The sequence below is a fragment of the Phalacrocorax aristotelis genome, chromosome 19 (assembly GCF_949628215.1).
Source record: "Phalacrocorax aristotelis chromosome 19, bGulAri2.1, whole genome shotgun sequence".
Classification (NCBI taxonomy): domain Eukaryota; kingdom Metazoa; phylum Chordata; class Aves; order Suliformes; family Phalacrocoracidae; genus Phalacrocorax; species Phalacrocorax aristotelis.
This window is the reverse complement of record NC_134294.1, coordinates 2,228,429-2,251,193: the sequence shown is the minus strand read 5'-3', so window position 1 is coordinate 2,251,193 and position 22,765 is coordinate 2,228,429. Positions and strand designations below refer to the sequence as shown.

Here is a 22,765-nt window from a genome sequence, read left to right as displayed (position 1 = left end):
CTTTAGCCTCCTGCTGCCTGCCTTGCTTGCTTTTGTGTTTCATTAGAACTTTGCTACTTAAACTGCTTTTTGAAGATTCTGACAGGAAATAATCTAGAGAAATCAGGATCTGTGAACACATGAAGTTTGTTTGCAAACTGCATAGCTCTGGTTTTCGTTTGCACAGGCATCTGGCTTAGGGTGATAGGAAAATTCTAGGGTAAGTAGTGGTTAGGCTATAGGCGAACATAATTGCAGTAAATGCCCAGGTGCCTGCATGTTCGCTAACCGCTTCAGTGGTTATGTTTATACACTGGTCTTTCCATCCGCATTTAAGCCTGAGGGGAAGAAAATGTGAAAATTCATTCTCAAGCTAGATTTATTCTGTTACAGGATGATTTTTTTAATATTAGTTGTCCCTCTGAAATGACATTGGCCAGGAGTTAAAGCAGGAAGTGCCAGCATTCCCCAGGATCTATCCTGCAATTGTATTTCAGTCGTCTTGTGCTGCTGTCTGTCGTTTTTCTTTGCCTATGGTGTCTTTCACTTTACAGGATCAAGCATTGTTAAGTAAAGCCATTCAGTATTTGAGTTCCTCAACCAAAGAAGGAAAGGACCTTGATCCTGAAGTGTTTCAGAGGTTGGTCATCACTGCTCGCTCCATTGCTATTATGAGACCCAACAATCTGGTCCATTATACGGAGTCAAAGCTGCCACAGTTGGAAACAGGTAGAGGAAGTCTGGATTTTTTTCTTCAGTGTTTTCTTGTGATAACTGAATGCGTATTGGGGTGCCTGGTTCGGTGTGACAGGGACTGTTTGTCACACATTTGTTATTAGGCATGTAATAGGCCTTGTAATGAGGGCATCAGAGCCTCTAACAAAAGCCATTTCAAGGAAACTTGGTGTTACCCTGCTTGTTAACATTTTCCCCCGCACATATCTGACAACTGTTTTTAAATCTGTACAGAGAATGAAGAAGGGCAGGAGGCCCAGAAACACACCGAAGGAGATGGCTGCACATTTATTACCCAGCTGGTCAACCACTTCTGGAAGCTACATGCATCAAAACCCAAAAATGCCTTCCTTGCCCCTGCCTGTTTGCCAGGTGTGCCAGCTCTTCTTTTGCTATTTTAAAGCTTGTGTATTTTGAAGGAGCCTATTTTAAGTTTGTAAACAAAAAATTACTTATTCCGTATTACTCTTAAGGCGTTAATGAAGGAATGAATGCTTTCTAAGGTGTGTGTGTTGTGCTAGTGCAAAGGGACTGGTGATTGATGTAGTCACATTAACTTCGTGGATGCTGTTAGAGGACATTCAGTGGTGCCGGTGTATGCCGTGCACAGTATTCCATTAGGCAGACAAGACTGGTGTGTAAGCTCATTTTGGATTAAAACTTCAATATATCTGTGGTGTTAATACTGCGCCTTGAAGTCTACAACCAGAAGCTGTTTCCTGCACTGTCTCGCTCTATGTGCTGAAATGGAAAGATGATTACGGTCCTACTTTTGTTCCTCCTCAGGTCTCACTCATGTTGAAGCCACAGTCAATGCTTTAGTAGATATTATCCATGGATACTGCACATGTGAACTGGATTGTATCCATACAGCATCCAAGATCTACATGCAGATGCTACTTTGCCCGGTATGTAGCCTTGCTCTGCTGTGCATCAGCCTATAACACTGGTAATATGAAGAGAATTAAATACAGGTGGAATGCTGAAACTTAGTACGGATACAAAATAGAGGTGTGCAGCCAAAAACAGAGCCAGAAGTGAATGAAGGAGAAATTTCTCTCCTTGTATTTTAGTAACATTTGTGATGCGCCACATGTGGAACGAGAAGTATTGCTTTATTGCTGGGGGAATCTGGGCAGTTGGGCAGTGACATGTCATACGTGAATCATGACCAACAGAGGGTCATAAGTGTACTATGAGCTATCTTTCCAAATAATGTGAATAAGCACTTAAAGCTTAAGAAGTTTAATGTTTAACTATTAACCCTTCAGGATCCTGCAGTGAGCTTTTCCTGCAAGCAAGCTTTGATCAGAGTGCTGAGGCCAAGGAACAAGCGGAGGCATGTCACCTTGCCATCCTCCCCTCGGAGCAATACTCCTATGGGTATGCAAGATCCATTCATCTTTGCCTTTAAATGAGCACAACCTACTTTATTTGTCAGAAAAGACAAGAAAATAAAATAGTCTTTTAAATGGGACAAAACCCAGTCTTTTTCCTTTCTTTTCTTGCCCCTAAAAACCCTTTTTTTTTTTTTTTTTTTAAACATTCACCTCTTCTTTGATGTTCTTGGGTTCAAAGAGGGGATCCCTCTGAGGCATTCCCATTTCAGTGTTAGGGAAATCTGACTATTTTATCTAGGGGGCAGTAATCCAGACTGTCCTAGTATTTCTGTGCATATTTTCAAGCCTTTGTAAATCCGTTATACAGACGTGTGCAGACCAAAATGAGGGTATTGGATCTCTGTCCAAGTGATACTTTTTTAGCATTGACATGAATTGTAGTTGTCATGGAATCTATTAGCGACCAGGGGTGAACTGAGGACAGCTTAGGGTTTTCTCCAACATTAATTACCTTGTTCATGATGATGTGAGGAAAGAGCACATTTGTGAATGAATCCTTTGCAACTCAGGAGATAAGGATGATGACGACGATGACGACGCAGAAGACAAGCTGCAGAGTTCTGGGATAGCAAATGGCGAGCATATCCGACAAGAAAGCCAGGAGCAAAGCGAAGTTGATCACGGGGACTTCGAGATGGTGGTAAGTCCAGAGTGCTTCCCTTTGGAGCTTTTTAAGTATGTTAGGCACTTGAGTTTAATTTAGTTATGATGCATCAGTCTGTAGTGCTCCATTAGCTGGTGGTGGTTTGATGAAAGCTCTCACTGTTTTCTCTCCATAGTCTGAATCTATGGTTCTGGAGACTTCTGAAAATGTGAATAATGGGAACCCTTCTCCCCTTGAGGCTCTTCTGGCTGGAGCAGAGGGATTCCCTCCTATGCTGGATATTCCTCCAGATGCAGATGATGAAACAATGGTGGAATTGGCTATTGCCCTGAGCCTCCAACAAGATCAGCAAGGTAAAAATGTGTGGCATTATTGGCCATTAAAAAGGTAAATAGAATATGAGGAAACTGGGAAGGAAACAGCTGAAGCTGTTGGTGCCACCACCAACAAAGCAAAGATAGTAGGACTATGAAATGTACAGAGAAGGGTTAACATAATTCTCTCATAGAGAGATACTTAAAATTTGTTCTCTTCTTGCAGGGAGCAGCAGTAGTGCGCTTGGGCTTCAGAGCTTAGGACTGTCTGGTCAAGCACCCAGCTCTTCTTCTCTTGATGCCGGAACGCTCTCAGATACAACAGCATCAGGTAACTGTTCACTGTGAGGAATCAAGCTTTTTTGATTTTGACCTAAACAATGACTTAAAACTTGTTTGTAAATACAGTTTCAAAGAACCAAATTAAACCAATTTTGAAGCCAGTTGTTACTATTGGCTTCAGGTATTTTTGATAGCATATTTATGACCTTTTCCTGCTTTGATGGACTTTCGTTATAGGCCTCTGAGGAAGGAAGTTGTTTCCTCTTCTTAAAATAAAGCAGACAAAACAAACCATATACTGTGTTTCCTTTGCATTTATAAACAACCAGAGATCATTCTTCAAGGAACTTGTATAATTGTCTATTTGATGAGAAGGTTTCCTTCTCAGGGTATCTCCCCTCCACTGCTTTTAGCGGACTTAAATGTACAGATGGACACTTCTAAGTTCCCTTTTGATTTGTAGTTTTGTAATTGAAAATTAACACAAAACCCAAAGATATTTGTCTTTGTTGATATTCGTAGCTTTTCTTTCGTAGCATGTGCTTCTTCTGAAATTCTATCAAGACAGTGTTTTTACTTGTAACAGCTCTCTTTATTCTTTTAGCTCCAGCGTCTGATGACGAAGGCAGCACGGCTGCAACAGATGGCTCAACCCTTCGGACTTCACCTGCGGACCATGGTGGGAGCGTGGGCTCCGAGAGCGGTGGCAGCGCGGTGGACTCCGTAGCTGGTGAGCACAGCGGTAAGTGTTTCCTGCTGCGTCGGCGTCTGTATCTCTTCTCTACTGCATTAGGACTTTGCCAGAGCGAGAGGGCCTGGGTAATCCCTGGCAAAGAAGGAACCTCAGTTCCAAATAGGTGATGCTGTGCATCATTTTATGGTTACTGCCAAAGTACCGTATGGACTGAGTATTTGCTCACTTTCTGTAGTTTCCTGGAAGTGCAGAAGCTGCAGTAGGTTTGGTGGCCTGTAATGACAGAATGCAGTAGCCTAGAGCAGGACTGAAAGAATTCACTGTACTGCTGGATGAGTTTGGATTGGATAGAATTAATTTCTGTCCTTTTTGCTTCGACTGATACCCGAGTAAAACTAATCACAGACTTTTCTAAAAAAACTTTTGCCCATGCTGCCCATCCTGTGTATAACACACCTCTTCTGACTCAGTTTAAATTACTGCTGTGGAACCAGTTCACTTTGGGCCACCAAGGTGAGACTGGCTAACAAAAGAATGTTGGGGGTGTTAATTTACATCCATAGAAGTGAGTCTTTTCTAGCTTTACAAAGTAACCAAAGACACCATCTCCTTAGAACTGTCATCCCAACAGATAGTTGAGCTGCGTTAGTTGCTATGAAACAGGCAAGAGACACGTTCAGTTGTGCTGATGTTGTCTTTCCCCTTTTTCTTTTTCAGTGTCTGGCCGTAGTAGCGCATATGGGGACACAACAGCTGAGGGCCACCCTGCTGGACCAGGCAGCATCAGCTCAAGCACAGGCGCTATCAGCACTACCACAGGCCAGCAAGAGGGAGACGGGTCAGAAGGGGAAGGGGAGGCAGAGGGAGACGTCCACACCAGCAACAGGCAAGGGCCTTGATTTTCTTCTTCCAGAACAGCACATCTGGTCTGCAGCGTCATTGTTTATAGAGGAGTGGCCTGTGGGTGCTGAAATTCTGAGTATGATTTGTAACTGTGGGATAGTACAAATTGAAAGCCAGAAATACAGAATAAAGCAAACGGTGCCATTGACCGCTGCATTCATCGTGTGACGTTACACATACTTTAGGTGCGTCCCACAAAACTGCTGCCCGTACAAAGTGATGAAAAAATCCTGCCTGAGTCTATTAAAGGAATTTAAAGTCTATTAAAGTCTATTAAAGAGGAATCACTGAAATCTACAGCTTGTGAGCTTGTGAAATTCAGTGTTGGGAAAGAAGTATGTGCGACAAGTAAGTGCTAAGCACTTTGGGAAAGATTGGGAAATCTGCAGTTTTTCTTTCTGTGGGAGCAGATGCTCCATCATTTTTGCAGTGCTGTTTGGAACGGATTTGTAGTATCTGTTTCTGGACAGCTGAATATGCAGGTAGTCGTGCTAGGCAGTGTAGTTCCGAAGCGAAGAACTAAGTCCATTGTCAGAGTTGCTCTGCATCTTTGGCATCGCTTGACTGTAAAGTCTGAGGGAGTCCACTCCTGTCTGTGCTGGTTTGACTTCAGGATTTCTTCGTGCTCTGAGTTTATGTGGTAAATTCCAGTGCTCTGATAATCCTACTGGGTCTAATATTCCTTGTGATGTGTCTGAAGCCCTTTTTAATTGCTGGCTTCTGATTCCCCAGGCTGCATATGGTCCGACTGATGTTGCTGGAGAGGCTGCTGCAAAACTTACCTCAGCTGAGGAATGTTGGAGGGGTCCGGGCCATTCCCTACATGCAGGTAACTGAGGAGGGCTCAAGAGTTAAGCCTTGATAAAACAGCTAATCACTACTACTACTACTGCCAGGTTTCTCTTTGCACGTGCTTTTCCCTTTCTCTTTCCTGCCCAGTCACAGTGTGTGAGTCCAGCTCTGAAGTGCTTGATCAGTTGCGCGGCATTCCTCGCTCATAGATTTTTGCCAGATGTGTACCCTTTCTCAGTGTGGCGTTAGTTGGCGGCTGAGCCTAAGGACTAAAACCCCTGAATCCCGATGTGTTTGGGAGGGTCTTCTGGGTTTATGCTGAATGTTCATGTTAGGGTGTGATGGTGCAGGCAGAATTTGGGAAAGAACATAAATGAATCAAGATAAAATCTGCGGGGGTTTTGTGAAAGAGAATCTGTATTTATTTTAAAAACATGGAACGTGCCTTCTTTTAATTCCCTGACTTCTGTTCCAGGTTATTCTGATGCTCACAACAGACCTCGATGGAGATGATGAGAAAGACAAGGGAGCTTTAGATAACCTTCTGTCCCAGCTGATTGCGGAACTGTGCATGGACAAAAAGGTAAGCTCTGGTATGAGCACGCACTCTTTGGTTTGCTCCTTTTGGGCAGGGCTTCTTCCAACAGAGTTGTTATATGCATAGGAGTCACAGAAACACATTGCTGTATGGATGTGTTCAGGCAGTTTATTTCTCTTGGCTCACTTCACGTAAGGTAGGAAAATGACATGAGTGTAACTCTCGCAGTTTCCTGGTTCCGGCATCCACAAGTGAGCATGAAAACTCGTTCTGCCTAAATTCAGCTCTTAAAACAGGCATGGTCAGTGATGCATAATTGACATATATACCTTTTCATTTGTGTAATGCTTTTCACTGGCATCCAGGCCACTGTCTACCCTTCTACTGACGAATTTGTGCTGCTTTTTTGGTATTACTGTTTGAGCTTAAATTAGAAATGCTTCCTGAGGATCAGAGCACTGAGATGTAGATATTTAGGACATTGTGCTCAGCACTGTAATTAAGCAAGCAAGCTCTCTCCTTGCAGGATGTGTCTAAGAAAAACGAACGCTCTCCTGTGAATGAAGTGCACTTGGTGGTAATGAGGCTGCTTAGCGTGTTCATGTCCAGAACTAAGTCGGGATCCAAGTCTTCCATTTGTGAGGTACATTCTTCAAATTGCTTTGTCAGGGGGATGATGTGGTTGGGGGGCTTTTGTTCATCAAAGATGGTCTAAAAGCTGCTAACTGAAATAGTTGGTCTAAACCGGAAAAACAGTTAGAAGTGCTTTGGAAAAATTTATGAGGAATGTGTAACATTACTTGACACTTCTGAAAAAAGATCTTTGCTGAAACTCAGAATGGAGGAAGCCAACATTTAAAGACAACTGGATTCACTTGTTTTGTGTGTGGTTTCTGACTGAGCTAAGGGCAGCACATTAATGATGTTTAAAATCATCTAGCAGATTTTTTCCTTGCATCTTACTGGTGCTGAAGGGGTTAAAGAGGATTTGTAATGTGATTATTGGAAAGCAATATGCTGCTGTGTCAACGTAAAAGTCGCTAAGAGGATTCCTTAGATATTTGTTGCTAAAAGGTACAGTAATAAGGCATAAAAAGCAGTATGTGTGGTGGGAAGGAGATTAATAAAAAAGCATAGAGGTTAAAAAATTTAGTCTGAACTGCATCAAATTTTAATGAGCTTATGAGCTGTGGGGTTTGTTTGGATTTACAGGGCTGCTTTAATAGTTTTATTTACAGTAGCTTTTTCTCCAGCCTTTGTTATTCACTTTAGCTTCCCACAGAAATCAAAGCTCATCGTCTTGCAGAATGCAGGTGGAGCAATACCTGGGTGGAGCAGAGCCTCTGAGCGGCATCTGCAACAGGGACTCTTTCTCTACCAGAATTCACCCCCAGCTGGCCAAATCCCAGATAAACAAATAGAAATCCCAACTTAAAAAAAAAAAGGGGGGGGAAGAAAAAAGAAGGAAAAAAAAAAAGCCCTAGTCGTCTAATCCATGGCAGAGTGGCCTCTGGCACATGTGTCGAGGGGAGATTAGACTTAAGAGGAGATTTTATTTGTTTTCCTTTACTAAGCGCTTGTTCAAAAGAGTCTCTGTAAATATTTGAGTTGCTTTTCATAAACACAAAAAACCAAAAACCCAACCTCAAACAAACCCCAAACTTAAAAGCTGCCTGTAAAGTTTCATAAGAACCTGCTCTCTTATCCATACCGTCAGCAACTGCTGTCTGATTCTCACAGCTTCCCCTGCTTTTCCGACACGGTGGTTCTCAGGTGCTCTAGTAATCCAGCTCCCCTTCGTTTCAGTCTTCCTCCCTCATCTCTAGTGCCACTGCTGCTGCGTTGTTGAGCTCTGGTGCTGTTGACTACTGTCTGCATGTGCTGAAGTCTTTGCTGGAGTACTGGAAAAGCCAGCAGAACGACGAGGAGCCGGTAGCCACCAGCCAGCTCCTGAAACCCCACACCACTACTTCTCCACCTGACATGAGCCCTTTTTTTCTCCGCCAGTATGTGAAGGTGAGTCCTACCCTATGCTGTTAGCATTACATGACCCATATTAAAAGGCTGCTGCACAGAAGCAAGGAGAAGCATCTTTGCAGAACTGGTTTTCACTTAGTAGCACAATTAAAATCCGTTCCCTTAGCGTGTAGTTACGACTAGGATTGCTCAGAGTTCTCTGACAGAGCAGCCCAGCCTGCTCTATCCACCGATGCGCTCCTAAACCAGGCAGTTCTGTGGAGCTGCTGTCCTGTTTCTGGCTGAAGTGTTAATCTTGCTGAAGGGAAGCTACTCCGTCGTGTGGCTCCTTTTGCTTGGCAGGCAGAATTTCTGAACCGCTGCTACTTATTGTGGCAAGGAAGCCTAGCACTGATGAGGATTTCCACAGTAAATCCTAGGCTTGTTCACCCACCATGATGCCTTTAGGCCAAGGTGCCGCTGCGGGTGGGGAGGCTTTGATATACGTACAGGTGCAGTGAAAAAGGCCTAGTTAAATATAAGAATGTCTCCTAAGTTGAAAGTTCCTATATTAAAATGCCTTATTACTACAGACTAGCTACTGCTTCCTAATAGTTGCCATCTAGCTAAATCCTCATGCAGGCGTTTTGGCTTATTTTTATTTATCAGCTGGGAGCCGTTCTTCTGGCTGCACAGGTGCAGACGGGTTTTGTTTCAGAAAATCAATAAATGTACCCTGCAGCTTGTCATGACGCCACGCTGGGAGTGGTCAGTGCCAGAGCCTGATCGATTGCTCTTGCTTTCAGGGTCATGCTGCAGATGTGTTTGAGGCCTACACCCAGCTCCTGACAGAGATGGTACTGCGGCTGCCCTATCAGATCAAGAAGATTGCAGACACGAACTCCCGCATCCCACCTCCCATCTTTGATCACTCCTGGTTTTACTTTTTGTCTGAGGTGAGAACGTGATATACCTACAGGTTTTAACAAAAACTTCTAGTGATGTTACCTTTCATGGGAGAGATGAGCTTTTGTAGGTCTGATCTCAAACCCGTCTCATTTTGGTTTTTCTCCTCCTTGAAAGAAGGTGAACTCTCAGCTTTGTTTTACTTCTGCTGAACAGGAATCTATAGGAAAGCATATGTGAAAAATAAGATTGCTATTTGCTTTCTATACCTCAGTGTTTGCTGCCAGAAAACTGGAACAGAAAACTTTCTCTGAGATGGTACAATGTAACACCATGCTCGGCTGTTGGTATTTATCTTAGTCCTTAAAAAAGAAATCGGCAAGATATTTGGAGTGTATCTTTTCAGTTCCTTTGTTGTTGTCTAGCTTCCTACTTAAGATAAAAAGTTACCTTATATTTGCACAAGTTTGGGGAAAGATTTCTTAATTAGGCTTAATTAGCTTTTTATTTGAGGTGATAAGTGACAAAGAATGGTTTTCAGAGCAGTTTCATTATCTTGGCATGCTGCAGTGTCGCTGTGCCATGTTTCTTCTGCCTGTGACTTGCTTTTACAGGACCTTAAGGCTGGCAGACTCACAAAAGCATCTCCCATATCTTTTCTTTTCGTAAGAAAACACATTGTATTTTTGATGGCACAGGTTGCCTTCTGGTGAGTTCACCGTGCTGATGTTGTAGGCTTTTCTTTGTCTAGTACCTGATGATCCAGCAGACTCCGTTCGTGCGCCGCCAAGTCCGCAAGCTTTTGCTCTTTATCTGCGGATCAAAGGATAAATACCGCCAGCTCAGAGACCTTCACACCTTGGACTCTCACGTTCGTGGAATCAAAAAGCTCCTAGAAGAGCAAGGCATCTTCCTCCGCGCCAGTGTGGTCACAGCCAGTTCAGGCTCTGCCCTGCAGTACGATACATTGATCAGCTTGGTAAGGAGAAGTGTGCCGCTGTCCTGGGAAAACAATGTGTGCTGCCCTTCTGTAAGATGGCAGTAGTAGAGATGCTGACATGGTGTCTAATCCTGTCCCGTTGTGCCTTTCAGATGGAACACTTAAAGGCTTGTGCAGAGATTGCCACACAGAGAACTGTAAACTGGCAGAAATTCTGCATTAAAGATGACTGTGAGTTCTTTCTCTGAGACTATTTGGGGAGCAGCGGGGATGCGTTACGTGTCTTGCTTTGAATCAGGACTTCTTAGATGGAGCAGCTCAGCAGAGGAGAAGGGGGGACACAGCTGAGTTTTGAGTGGGACTGAACTGTTTCCAGGACCGATTACCACAGTGCTCTAATTCCATCTGTTCCTCAGCTAAAGAACAGAATATGGTATAATGGATAACTTGGAACGGGACTAGATCTGTGTTCTCTTGCTTGTGCTGCCATTGTGCCAGTGTGTAATTTGGGATGAAACACTGCCTTGGTGTACCCAAACGTTGTGCTTCTGTAGCACAGGGGCAGGAAGGTTCTGCGAGGTTGTGGGATGGTCCTTGTCATGTTCAAAGGGTTTTGGGCTGGGGATTTTATTTTTTTAATTTTTTTTTAAATTCAGACTTCAAAGATTTTCTTTTTCTCTCTGCAGCGGTTCTCTATTTCCTCCTTCAAGTCAGCTTCCTGGTAGATGAAGGAGTGTCACCAGTTCTTCTGCAGCTGCTGTCTTGTGCTCTGTGTGGCAGTAAAGTGCTGTCTGTGGCTTCATCCTCTGGATCATCAAGCACCTCTTCCACCTCTGCTCCTGCAGCATCTGGCTCTGGGCAGCCAGCAACACAGAGCAAATCCTCCACTAAAAAGAGCAAGAAAGAAGAAAAGGAAAAGGAGCGAGAGGGTGAGCTGCAGCTGTGTCCTGTTCTGTGGTGGTTTTAGGGATGAAGTCTGCTCCTCTCAGCCTTTCTTATTTCTATTTAGAGAGAACTGCTTGCTTCTCGTTGTTGTAAAAACCACTGTTGTGAAAGGGTCATGGATCATGGAGAGGGGACTTGCAAACTTCAGCAATCATTAGGATAGAAAAGCAGTTTTATCATAGGTAAATTAGAGAGGGGCAAAGATGAAGCAGTATGCCCTAAGACTTGGGGCTGAAATTGTGTTGAGCATCTCCCAAATGCACTGTGATTATTTATTAATTTAGTGGGCTTTAAGTTCCCTAATGTAAATTGCCTGTTCCAGTGATCAAGTAGCTTCCGCCTAATGTGGCTATCCTGGGTTGTAGGAGGTTGAAGTGCTCATGGGAATTAAACCAAGTACTGGAGATGCACACCCAGTTAGCTCTGCTCCTCAATGATTATGTTCAGACTTGTTTCCTCTGTCTGACTTGTAAGCTTTGTTGGAGCCAGGGCTGCTGCTTAATGGATATCCAAAGTCCTGGGAAAGTAATTAAGCTTTCCTATAAAAGTCATGGGCATAAATTCTCTGAATTCTCTCTTGGCTCTTCTTCAATAAACCATTTTGTCCTTCTCTATCAGATGATCGTCTGCAAGTCTTTCACTGCCCCGTGGTCCATCCTTTTCTTTTTATCAGGATGCGTAGCACATTTCTTACGTCCTTACTGACAAGTTTTCCAGCAGTTTTCTTCTGTGTTAGTCAGGAGTACTAGGTTATATTTTTGGAAAAAGAAAGGAACATTAAACTTGCTTGTTGCCTGAAACACAGTAATTTGTCCCCATTATCCTCGCTCTGATGTATAAAATAGGAAGCTGGCCTGCTTGTGAGATACTGCATTCATCTGCTTAAGTCTTTCTTGTGCCACCCGGTGTCCCCTAGGCGAGAGTTCGGGCAGTCAGGAAGATCAGCTGTGTACAGCTCTGGTGAACCAGCTGAACAAGTTTGCTGATAAGGAGACCCTCATTCAGTTCCTGCGTTGCTTCTTGCTGGAGTCCAACTCATCCTCTGTGAGATGGCAGGCCCACTGCCTCGCGCTCCACATCTACAGGTGAGCTGGGAGGGGGCCTCTGACCTGGCTCTGCGTTGCCACGCTCAGCTCAGTTATGGAGAGCTCTGTCCTTGTGTAAGAGTTCATGTTTGAGCCTCTGTCCTGAAGGACACTGGAGCTTGCAGATGATTGCACCCCCTTGAATTGCTCACGCTGGTTTGCAGTTGTTGGGGCTGGAGGTGGAAGTTGTGACTTATTTGTTACTGATCAACTTGAGTTGTCATCTGCAAGAAGCATTTTATTTCTGTCTGCGGAATCTGGCTCCTGGCATCTGTGGGAGTAGGTACTTGTGGGAGGGTGAATTTCTGAGGCAGATGCAGACTCGTACAGTTTAAAAGGTGGGAGTTATGTAGGAAAAGGCACACTTCAGGGTGCTGAACTCCTTCAGGACTATTCAGTTGTTGCAAGACAGCTGTTTTCATTTCAGAGAGTGCAGGAAAACTGCTGGTGCCAAGAGATGAGATTTAACTCTGTGAAGTCTGATGTACAGCAAGATAATAGTTTCCAAGTTTGGTGAACTGTAGCATGTCTTTTCCTGAGTAAGATCGTGTGCTATGCGCTCTATACAGCGATCTTTACAAGCCTAACCAATATACGATCCATTCAACAGAAACTCTAACAAGTCTCAGCAAGAATTATTGCTGGATCTCATGTGGTCAATCTGGCCGGAACTTCCAGCCTATGGAAGAAAGGCCGCCCAGTTTGTAGATCTCCTGGGATACTTCTCTCTGAAAACACAGCAAACTGAGAAAAAGGTACGGTGTCGCTCTGAAAAGGAGGTGCAGCGTCCCAAGTCCTGCTGCTTCCTATGAATTACGTTAGTGCTTGTTTGTAATACAGCTGGGGCAGATTTTCTGTCTGAAGAGCTTCTGGTGGAAATTTTTTTGTTCCCAAAATTTTGAATGTTAAAAAATGGCAGGGTCCTTAAAGTTGTGTGTGGTTTTTTTGCTTTATTGTTTTGGGGTTGGTTTTTTTTAATTACTATCATTATTTAGAAGAAAAACTTCTTTCCCACAGGAAACCTTTGTGGGAAAATACATTTATCTGCTAGCTCTAATTTTTAGACTTGATATTTCAGCTCCTAGAAATCTTTTGTAACCACAACTCTTGAACAAAGGAAGTGGTAGGATTTCTATGGGGACCAGCGGGCTTGAGAGCAAATAATTTAGACGCACTGATACTTGCATGCGTATGTTTAAAGAGCTGGGAATGCCTTATGAATCTTGGCAGGCATTTGCAGTGATAGGCTGACAAATAGCATTTTTATTGCGGTAAAGGTCTAATTTTAGGATCTATTACATTCCTGGGTAACGATTTAACCACAAAGTCCTGTGGGTGTAGTGTGTGCATCTTCTGGGGGGCCCGCAACGCCACAGGATGAGGTATCTTTATGTCTTTGTAGCAATAAAAAACCAAAATGTTGAGAAGACAATATTTTCCTAATTGTATTGCAGTTGAAGGAATACTCCCAAAAGGCTGTGGAGATCCTCCGGACTCAAAACCACATTCTTACCAACCACCCGAACTCCAACATTTACAAGTGAGTGAGTTCTGACTTTGATCCATTTCACTAAAGGAGCTTTTCAGCAGATGAGCTGCGATCCACGGGGAAATACACAGTCCTTCCAATAAAATCGTGGTGGAGGAAGGACCCCTACTGAGATCGCATGCTTGCTGCAGCTGGCCTTGGGAGAGGAGCAGGTGCCTTTCTGCCATCTGAAAAACGTGACATTCTGTGCGCTATCAACAGTAGCTTGGCTTCAGCTTTTTTGCTTTCATTTTCAGTAAATGTTACAAAATATTAGGAACAATTGGAGGAATATAGACTTGCAGAATTAGGTGTTGTGTTCTTAGTCATACCTTGGCAGTTAATAATTATACTAAAATGCTGCCTAGTGAAAACCAATAATTTTCAAGGTGCTTTATATCGTAATGTTTCTGTTACTAAATCTGGGACTGGGGACTACAGGTAAACTAAAGCTATTCTGATCGAATGGTGTATGTTTAAAACACAGTGAATGCCAAATCACATGTGTCAGTGTTCTTCCCCTCATTCCAGCACGCTGTCTGGGCTGGTGGAATTTGATGGCTATTACCTGGAGAGCGACCCTTGCCTTGTCTGCAATAACCCAGAGGTGCCCTTCTGTGTAAGTAACTGTGGTTCGGAAACCCTTCCCTATTATAGGGATCCCAGCCGTTTCCTGCAGCAGGATTTGCTGTGTTTCTGAGGTTTTTGGGATGTGATTATATATGCACCGTGTCCTTGGTTTTTGTCTTCTCAGTACATCAAGCTTTCCTCCATTAAAGTGGACACGCGGTATACGACCACTCAGCAAGTGGTGAAACTAATCGGCAGCCACACCATCAGCAAAGTGACAGTGAAGATAGGAGACCTGAAACGAACTAAAATGGTCCGAACCATCAACCTCTATTACAACAATAGGACAGTACAAGCCATAGTGGAGCTGAAAAACAAGTACGTTTGTCCATATTTTTTGTGAGCAAGTCTCTGAATTTGACATCACAGTTCCTACTGAGGTGCCTGGCTTCTTGTTTTAGCTGGTGTTCCTTTGTAGACTATTACTCGTCACTGTCAGCCCACATCGGGTGGGATTGTTCTGAATCTCCTACAATAAGTTGCTGAAGAAAAGATCCAAATTCCACCTAGAGCTTGAAATACAGCTGTAAAATCTGTGTATGCAAACTTTGTACAGGCTCGGCGTTAAGCACCTAACTTAATTGTGTGGCAACCAGTATTAGTACCAGGAGCACCTCCTGGAGAGTTTCACTCAGAAAGGGATTTGGACCTTGCAGTGTGTCCAGAAATGCAGAAAGCATTAACGTTACTTGTTTAAAGCCATAGAGTAGAATTAAAATTAGAAGTTGGATGGCCTAGCTCTCGGCTGCTGCTCTGCCCATGAAAAATGGCTCCTTTTCAATACATTGCTCAGTCTGGAGCCAGTTCTGCTTATATGCTTTCCCTTCTTACTTCTTGAGATGTTCTCACCAGAATCAGATCTCTTTGGCTTAGGGATTAATCTGTGCCTGCCGTTTATTGCTTATTTGAAGTCTTAATCCTCTGTGACATCACAAGTGGCTGCTGTGGAGAGGATTATGATGTCACAAAGAGAGGATTCTGACTTCAGGTTGAGAATAAGCAGTGGGAGCAGATGAGATCTTTAGAAATAAATATCCTGTTTTCATGCAAATGTCCTTACTAATAAAAAAATGGAGGTGAAAATCCCTAGAAAATGTCTGTAGAATTAAAGTTTTTCCATGAGGCATCAACAGCTCTTTAATCCTAAACAGTCTCTCTCTATGAAGAGGATAAAGGCTTAAAATGTATTTCTGGCTACATATCATGTCAATACAGAAGCTAAGGAAACGAATCCTAGAACTGCTCTCCATTCATCCCTTTTAAAGTAGATTTGGAGCTGAGACGGTTGCATTTGGCTTCCCTTCGTATGTGGGCAGGAAGGGTGCTTCCCCACTGAAAAACCACGCCGCTTTCTTGCCTTTTCCCAGGCCGGCTCGTTGGCACAAAGCTAAAAAAGTCCAGCTGACCCCAGGCCAGACGGAGGTGAAGATTGATTTGCCGCTGCCCATTGTGGCTTCGAATCTGATGATTGAATTTGCAGATTTCTATGAGAACTACCAGGCTTCCACGGAGACCCTGCAGTGCCCCCGGTGTAGCGCGTCCGTCCCAGCCAACCCGGGGGTGTGCGGGAACTGCGGCGAAAACGTGTACCAGTGCCACAAGTGCAGGTGCGTCATCCTTGTTCCTCCCCACGGAGCTGGCGCCGGGGGGTTTGTGGAGCCCTCGTGCTGTTGCCCGTGTTGGGTGTTCAACAAAATAGCCTGTTATTTAAATACATGATTCTGGTTGATACAACCGCCCAATCAAATTAGTCGAGAAGTATAAAACTGGCTTACAGGGATTTAATGTTAATACAGGCTAACAAAGGAAACCTGATACGGCAATACTGAAAGAAAGCAGAAGTTTCACATCAAGCCCTCAGAAGTTTAAAAAAGAAAATTCCCAGGAGGAGGTTATTTTTGGCCTGCCTGTTGAAGGGCGTGAGGCTGGAGTTCAATTTTACGATTGCAGGGGGGTTTCTCCACAGGCTCCCTGACTTAGCGTGCAGGACGGACAGTGCTGGCTTGTCTATTCAGAGCTTTTGTTGTACTCTCCTCATTCAGAGCAGGGCCCAGGGCGTAATTTACTGTGCGCTATTCAAGCTTTCACTACGGTATTATAAATCCTTCTCTTTTGTGAGTTTTGTCTCCTTATCTGATAGCTCTTCTCCCCTTATTGTTGTCCCATATTCCTCTCTGATCTTCATGGGATTCAAGGTGTTTAGCAGATTCTTCCCTTAGATCAGGTGATTACTGGTATATTGAAAGGTTTCCATATCCCTTCTTGAATTGTGGGAGCTCTGAATCAGTTCGGGTCATACTCTGGTCTGCAATGGGATAATAAGTATGCTGTAGCTAGTCCTGCTGCAACTGGGTAAAGAGTGAGAGCTATTGAAAGCCTCGACCTTACAAAAACAGTTTCTTTTTATCTGTGTTCTCGTAAAGGGCACGGTGCCCTCGTCTGACATTCTGCTGGGAATTGCTGTAGTTAAAGCAGAGTTGTTGGGAACAAGTTCACATCTGTTCCTGCTTTTTCTGGCCAGGATGTGGCACCGCTTCTGTAAAGGATTTTTTTTTGTTTGGTTTGGTTTTGGGTTTTTTTTTTTGTTTTTCCTGATTTGTAGCTTTTGATTCTCACGTACCTCATGTATTTCAGTTGCAGCTTCCCCAGGGCAGTTTGGCAGGTTAGACATTTTAGGGGCCATCCTTCTCTCTTACCTACTGAGTCCATTCACAGCTTACTTCATTGCCTCAGTTATGTTGGTAAAGCTCAGCTGCATTCTTTGACCTTTCTGGCTTGCCTTTCAGATCTATTAATTATGACGAGAAAGATCCCTTCCTTTGCAATGCCTGTGGGTTCTGTAAATATGCTCGCTTTGACTTCATGTTGTACGCCAAGCCTTGCTGTGCAGTGGATCCCATAGAGAATGAAGAGGATCGGAAGAAGGTGAGACTAATACCAGATTCATTAACGAAATGCTGTATCTCTTGGCCAGGTCAGCGGTGTAGGGACATCAGAAGCCCATCCCTCTTGGGAGTAACATGAAAAGCAGTGCTCTCTCAAAGCTTCTTACTGACTAATGCATTCCGTATTTACTGTCTTGTACACCAAGTAAGTAGTTCTTTGAAAGACATAATTCAGTGCTTCACTTCCAAGCTGGCTGTCTAGCACTGCATCTCTTTGTCCTGCTGTAAAAGGGGGTGAGTTTGGGTTGTACCGTACGTGTTACCATCCCATCTGAGGAACCCTGCTAATCAATGAAGAGCCCAGTGCAGTACATGGGCTGTCCCAAAGGATAAGGGTGCTGAGGATGGTGTCAGCAGAGTGGTACTCATGGCAGAAGCAGGGTGCAGGATCACAGTTTGTTTATTTTTTTTCCAGAAAAATGCAAAAGACAGAAGATGTGGAGTTTGGTGGTTGTCGTTCTGTAAAATTAAAAATTGTGTCTGAACAATTTTACAAATTTTCTTTCCTTTTTTTATTCTTAGGCAGTAACAAACATCAACACTCTCCTTGACAAGGCTGACCGAGTGTATCACCAGCTCATGGGACACCGACCACAGCTGGAAAACCTTCTGTGTAAAGTGAATGAGGCAGCTCCTGAAAAGCCACAGGTAACAAGGGGCAGGTGGATCTTGCACAGAGCCCCAGGCTGGTGAGACACTGGCCTTTGTACTGCCAGAGCAACTAAAGGTCCTTGCCTCAGATGCTGTTCTTCAGTTGTTACTTTTGCATGCAGCCTCCGTATATGATTCCCTTTTCTTTTCCCCTCTGTTCCAGGACGAATCTGGTAGTAGTGGAGGGATAAGTTCTACCTCAGCTAGTGTGAATAGATACATACTCCAGTTAGCACAGGAGTATTGTGGTGACTGCAAGAACTCTTTCGATGAACTTTCCAAAATCATCCAGGTATGATGTGCTTTGATTTGCATTTGTGTTACGGGTTTTCTTCTGTCACCAGATACGGTGCGTACCAGAAATAAAGTAATATGTTGCTGTTCTGCATTTAATATCATTAACAATAGGTGATCAGCTGCATATTTTTTGGGAAATAACAAAATAATCGTTTCTAAAAGCTGTGTTTACTATTAAGACTTTGGATTTGTTACGTATCCAGTGTTACATGGCATGTAACGTAGACAACAAGCCTCTAAACAGGGCCGATAACTGGGAATTAGACTGATGCTTCTGATGGATTTCCCAAGTCTGCCGTTGGCATGGAGGGTTTCAAGTTTTTGAGATAAATGGTTAAAGATGTTCCCGCACAAAATACACAGTGCAAATAACCTGTGAATGGGATGAGCAATTATGTGCTGCCTCACAATTCCACAACTTTCATTTCTCTTTTTCTGTGTTTCCAGAAAGTGTTTGCCTCTCGAAAGGAGCTCCTGGAATATGATCTCCAACAGAGGGAGGCAGCAACAAAGTCCTCGCGAACCACCGTCCAGCCCACGTTCACTGCCAGCCAGTACCGTGCCTTGTCTGTTTTAGGCTGTGGTCACACATCATCAACTAAATGCTACGGCTGTGCCTCGGCCGTCACTGAACACTGCATAACGCTGCTCCGGGCTTTGGCGACCAACTCTGCCATCAGGCATATCCTGGTGTCCCAGGGCCTTATCCGAGAGCTCTTTGACTACAACCTGCGCCGGGGCGCAGCCACCATGCGGGAGGAGGTCCGTCAGCTCATGTGCCTTCTGACCAGGTTAGGTCTGGCTCAGTGTTTGCAGCCCTCTGACTTTCAGTGAACTTTGGAAAGCCACGTGCTTGTAAATGCACGATCAGAAGGGAGTAGCTTCATAGGGGAGATACATCAGCAAACCGTAGACTGTAACTGCTTGTACATTTGTTATCAACTAAGCTGAAATCCCAGGAGCTTTCGGTATTTAGTACAAGCGCGGCGTAACAGCGTTCTCTTTTTCCTTCTGGAATTAGGGACAACCCAGAGGCCACACAACAAATGAATGACTTAATCATTGGGAAGGTTTCTGCAGCTCTGAAGGGACACTGGGCAAATCCAGACCTGGTGAGAGACTCCAGTGTTTTCCTGTTTCCTTTTTCTGCCCCACTGCAGCTCCTGGGGGTCAACTTGTAATACAGAAGGTGTTTGTGTCTTGATAGGAATGAAGATAAACATTAGAGCAAAGGACAGAATTAGGTGATTAGTTTATACCCAAGTTTCCTCAGGCAGTTCTGACTGTCTTGGCTGTTGCTTGCAGCACTCTCAAATATGGTTGCCCATCATCCCAAATGGGCATGGGAGTAAATTTACTTAGATCGGTGTGTTTTGAACCTGTGTGTTTTTTAAGTATCAGATGACAAAAAGGACTGCTGCGTCACCGAGACTTCTTAAGCCTTTGAACTTGTGTCTGTGTTACAGGCTAGCAGCCTCCAGTATGAAATGTTGCTGCTAACAGATTCCATCTCGAAGGAAGACAGCTGCTGGGAGCTCCGACTGCGTTGTGGTGAGTTCAAACGACTAGTGCGAAAGCTTTATTTTAAAGTGCTGTGCCCAGCTCCATGCACTATGGTAAGATCTTAAGAAAGGGAACTGATGCCAACTCAGATAGCTTGTGTAATCACAATTAAATGTGTTAATGGGTTAAATTTAATTAAATTAATTAATGAAATTAAATGTAATGGGTTAAAAATGTTGTTAGCACCAGATAGCTTTGTCTTGGGGTAGTGCTTGAAACAGGAGTGTTGAGAACTAGAAAGATGGAGGTGTGAAGGGAAGGGTTGCAAGACACTCTTGCTGTAATAGAAAATAATTTTTTGCCATCCATGGCTGCATGAGAATGTGATCGTTTTGCTTGAGGAAATGAGGTCTTACCTAACTCTGAACACTTCTAATGTGCTGTATAGAGCTGCGGAGGTGTCCTATCTGCAGATCGGGCAGGGGAATGAAAACTTACGTCTGTCTTTCAGCTCTCAGCCTCTTTCTGATGGCAGTGAACATTAAGACTCCAGTGGTGGTTGAAAACATCACCCTCATGTGCCTGCGCATTCTTCAAAAGCTGATCAAGCCACCTGCTCCAACTAGCAAGAAAAACAAGGTACTGCCTTAGACTGATGCTGAGCAAAGCGTCTGAAAATTTGCTGATTAAACTCTGGCACACTGATCTCAGTGATTAATAACTTTGTGAGGAAGCCAGGGCTTGCTTTTCCTGGTCACGGTTACTAGGGAAGCGCAAGTACTGCAACTCTTGTCTTTGCAGGCTGCAAATTCCAGGCAACTGCTTTCTATTTTCACTGTTCTCTGGCGGCTTTGACCACTACTATCCAAAACAGGGCTTTGCTTTTTTTATGCTCAGATTGAGGCATAGGGAAAGAGCTACTTCAAAGCTACGGCTGGATTATTTTTGGGAAGCTTTTTGTGCTTTCAACGGTTTTGTAGAATCAAGTACCTAAATGTGGTAAAATTAAGTACCTACAGAGAGTAGCTATAATTCTGATAAAAATTATATTGATTGGCTGCTTCTTGACTGTAATTTAGGATAATATTTGCAAGGGAGAAGGTGTGTTTCTGCTTTGATCTAGCTGTCTGATAATCACAAACAGACATCAAAGATGGGTTTACTGATACTTCAGTAGTAACTGGAGTGAGGCATCTCTCTTAGTTTGTCGTTAACAAAAACTGTATACCCTGCTGTTGTCCAAGAGCTGCACACAATCAGTGATCCACCTACAGGAGTTACTCTTAAGAGAACAGGCTGTGGCTTTCTGAAGAATCACAGAGCTTTTTTGTTTATTAGGATGTGCCTGTGGATGCTCTCACCACTGTGAAGCCTTACAGCAATGAAATCCATGCACAAGCTCAGCTGTGGCTCAAAAGGGACCCCAAAGCATCGTATGAAGCTTGGAAAAAGTGCCTCCCCGCCAGAGGTAGTCCTGTGCTTCTAACTTTGTGCAATTTTGTGAAGGAACATGTATGTTCCTCCAGGTTTAATAAGGAATGTACTTCTGTGGAGTTCTGTTAGCTTCTGTCCCATGACATCTGCTAGGAATCTTTACACTTGGCTGTGTAGTCCTTAGAGGTTGTAGGTCTGACTCTTCTAGGCTGCACTGTGCCTGAGGATAATCAGGAAATGTGACAAAATGAAACCTGTTGCTTATTTAAAACTATAAAACTATACGAGCCAACTGAAAAGCCGGTTGAATTCCCTGAGAGGCTGTGGGAATTGCGTCTGGCTTGGAGTTGAACATAGCTCCGCACAGAAGTGAAAATGGCAGCAGAAAGAAATGAGAAGCTACTCAGCCCCTCAGCTGGAGTTTGGAGTGTCCCACTACAAAGGAAATACAATGGCAGTGTGCAGTTATTAGCTGCTGATAGTTCCCTTTAAGCTGTGTTCAATATCGCAGGTATAGATGCCAATGGGAAATCTCCCAGCAAAGCTGAGCTTCACCAGCTCTACTTGTCAGAAAAATATGTCTGGAAATGGAAACAGTTTATGAGTCGCCGTGGGAAGAGAACTTGCCCTCTGGATCTCAAGCTGGGACACAACAATTGGCTGCGACAGGTAAACGTGGGTGAAAGCTCCAGCGGGACGGACTGGGCAGGGTTGGCACTCAGAGATTATTGGTTGTTTGCTGCATTTCGTGCACTTCGCAGATGATATGAGCGGTGATATTTGGGGAGAGTGTAATTGACTGCATCTAATTCCAGGTCAGGTTTGCAGCTCTGTTCCCTTAAAAATACTCCATTTAGACATTTATCCAGTAGTCTGCATGTTCTTAAACTCTGAACCTTTTATTGTCACGGTGCTCCTCCTACCTGACTACTTAGCTGCTCTTTTGACTACTGAATTTTCATAGGTCCTGAGCAAAAGTTTTTGTTCTTGTGTATGTGGATAAGTATGTCGCCTACGCAGCGCGCTGTTTAAACCTTTTGGCGGCAAGCGAAGTAGGCATTGTCACAGAACCAAGTGTTCGGAAGAACAAGAGAACACTGCCACCAGGTCACCAAACTGACCTATTGGATGCTCTGCCTTTTTGTAAGATACCACTAGTTTATCTGTCCACATCAAATGATACCCTATTTTAACGCTCTTGCCTTAGGTGCTGTTTACACCTGCCACTCAAGCTGCACGGCAGGCTGCCTGTACTATTGTGGAAGCTCTGGCCACCATCCCCAGCCGCAAACAGCAGGTCCTTGATCTCCTGACAAGGTATTTCTGTGTTGCCACACTTGACAGCTCCGGGATTATTTTTCTTTAATTCCCATGAGAATCTCTCTTTTCTTCCAACTTTTCTTACACCTTTCCCTTGTATACCTCTGGTTTGTAGGTCTTTTTGGGCTAGATTCTAAAACTTAATTATCTGGGATGGTATAGTTTTAGGAAGATCTCTTTTTTTTTTTTTTTGCTGTCTGGCAATAAGCTATTGCAGGTCTGTGCTGCTTCCAGAAGTAAGCAGATGGTGTTCAGCTGTGGGGACAACATTTCTCCTTCCTCTTAGACAGCGAAATAATAGGGTGAGCTCCTGTGACATAACTTACTCCGGTTGATGCTAGTAGCACAGTTGGGGAACTGTTTTTATGGGGCAAAATACCACTT

At 43.9% G+C, this 22,765-nt stretch overlaps 1 protein-coding gene across 6 annotated transcripts in view; it reads left to right on the top strand.

Moving 5' to 3' along the window:
* The window catches only part of UBR4 (ubiquitin protein ligase E3 component n-recognin 4), an 80,374-nt gene that overhangs the window by 36,068 nt on the left and 21,541 nt on the right, over positions 1–22,765 (top strand). For 2 of the 6 annotated variants that reach the window (XM_075114241.1, XM_075114238.1), the window contains 33 exons: positions 534–708; positions 949–1,086; positions 1,501–1,622; positions 1,986–2,097; positions 2,624–2,754; positions 2,894–3,071; positions 3,259–3,363; positions 3,925–4,056; positions 4,726–4,894; positions 5,644–5,740; positions 6,179–6,286; positions 6,768–6,884; positions 8,048–8,257; positions 9,004–9,153; positions 9,855–10,082; positions 10,196–10,274; positions 10,730–10,972; positions 11,905–12,073; positions 12,684–12,828; positions 13,528–13,613; positions 14,133–14,220; positions 14,356–14,549; positions 15,599–15,838; positions 17,018–17,156; positions 17,699–17,824; positions 17,991–18,119; positions 18,572–18,915; positions 19,146–19,236; positions 19,591–19,675; positions 20,139–20,266; positions 20,966–21,095; positions 21,573–21,730; positions 22,269–22,378. In XM_075114241.1, coding sequence (XP_074970342.1) covers positions 534–708; positions 949–1,086; positions 1,501–1,622; positions 1,986–2,097; positions 2,624–2,754; positions 2,894–3,071; positions 3,259–3,363; positions 3,925–4,056; positions 4,726–4,894; positions 5,644–5,740; positions 6,179–6,286; positions 6,768–6,884; positions 8,048–8,257; positions 9,004–9,153; positions 9,855–10,082; positions 10,196–10,274; positions 10,730–10,972; positions 11,905–12,073; positions 12,684–12,828; positions 13,528–13,613; positions 14,133–14,220; positions 14,356–14,549; positions 15,599–15,838; positions 17,018–17,156; positions 17,699–17,824; positions 17,991–18,119; positions 18,572–18,915; positions 19,146–19,236; positions 19,591–19,675; positions 20,139–20,266; positions 20,966–21,095; positions 21,573–21,730; positions 22,269–22,378 — 4,856 coding nt within the window. Of the gene's footprint in view, positions 1–533; positions 709–948; positions 1,087–1,500; positions 1,623–1,985; positions 2,098–2,623; positions 2,755–2,893; positions 3,072–3,258; positions 3,364–3,900; positions 4,057–4,725; positions 4,895–5,643; positions 5,741–6,178; positions 6,287–6,767; positions 6,885–8,047; positions 8,258–9,003; positions 9,154–9,854; positions 10,083–10,195; positions 10,275–10,729; positions 10,973–11,904; positions 12,074–12,683; positions 12,829–13,527; positions 13,614–14,132; positions 14,221–14,355; positions 14,550–15,598; positions 15,839–17,017; positions 17,157–17,698; positions 17,825–17,990; positions 18,120–18,571; positions 18,916–19,145; positions 19,237–19,590; positions 19,676–20,138; positions 20,267–20,965; positions 21,096–21,572; positions 21,731–22,268; positions 22,379–22,765 lie in introns of all 6 variants that reach the window. The other 4 variants (XM_075114240.1, XM_075114237.1, XM_075114239.1 and 1 more) reach the window with 2 other exon arrangements.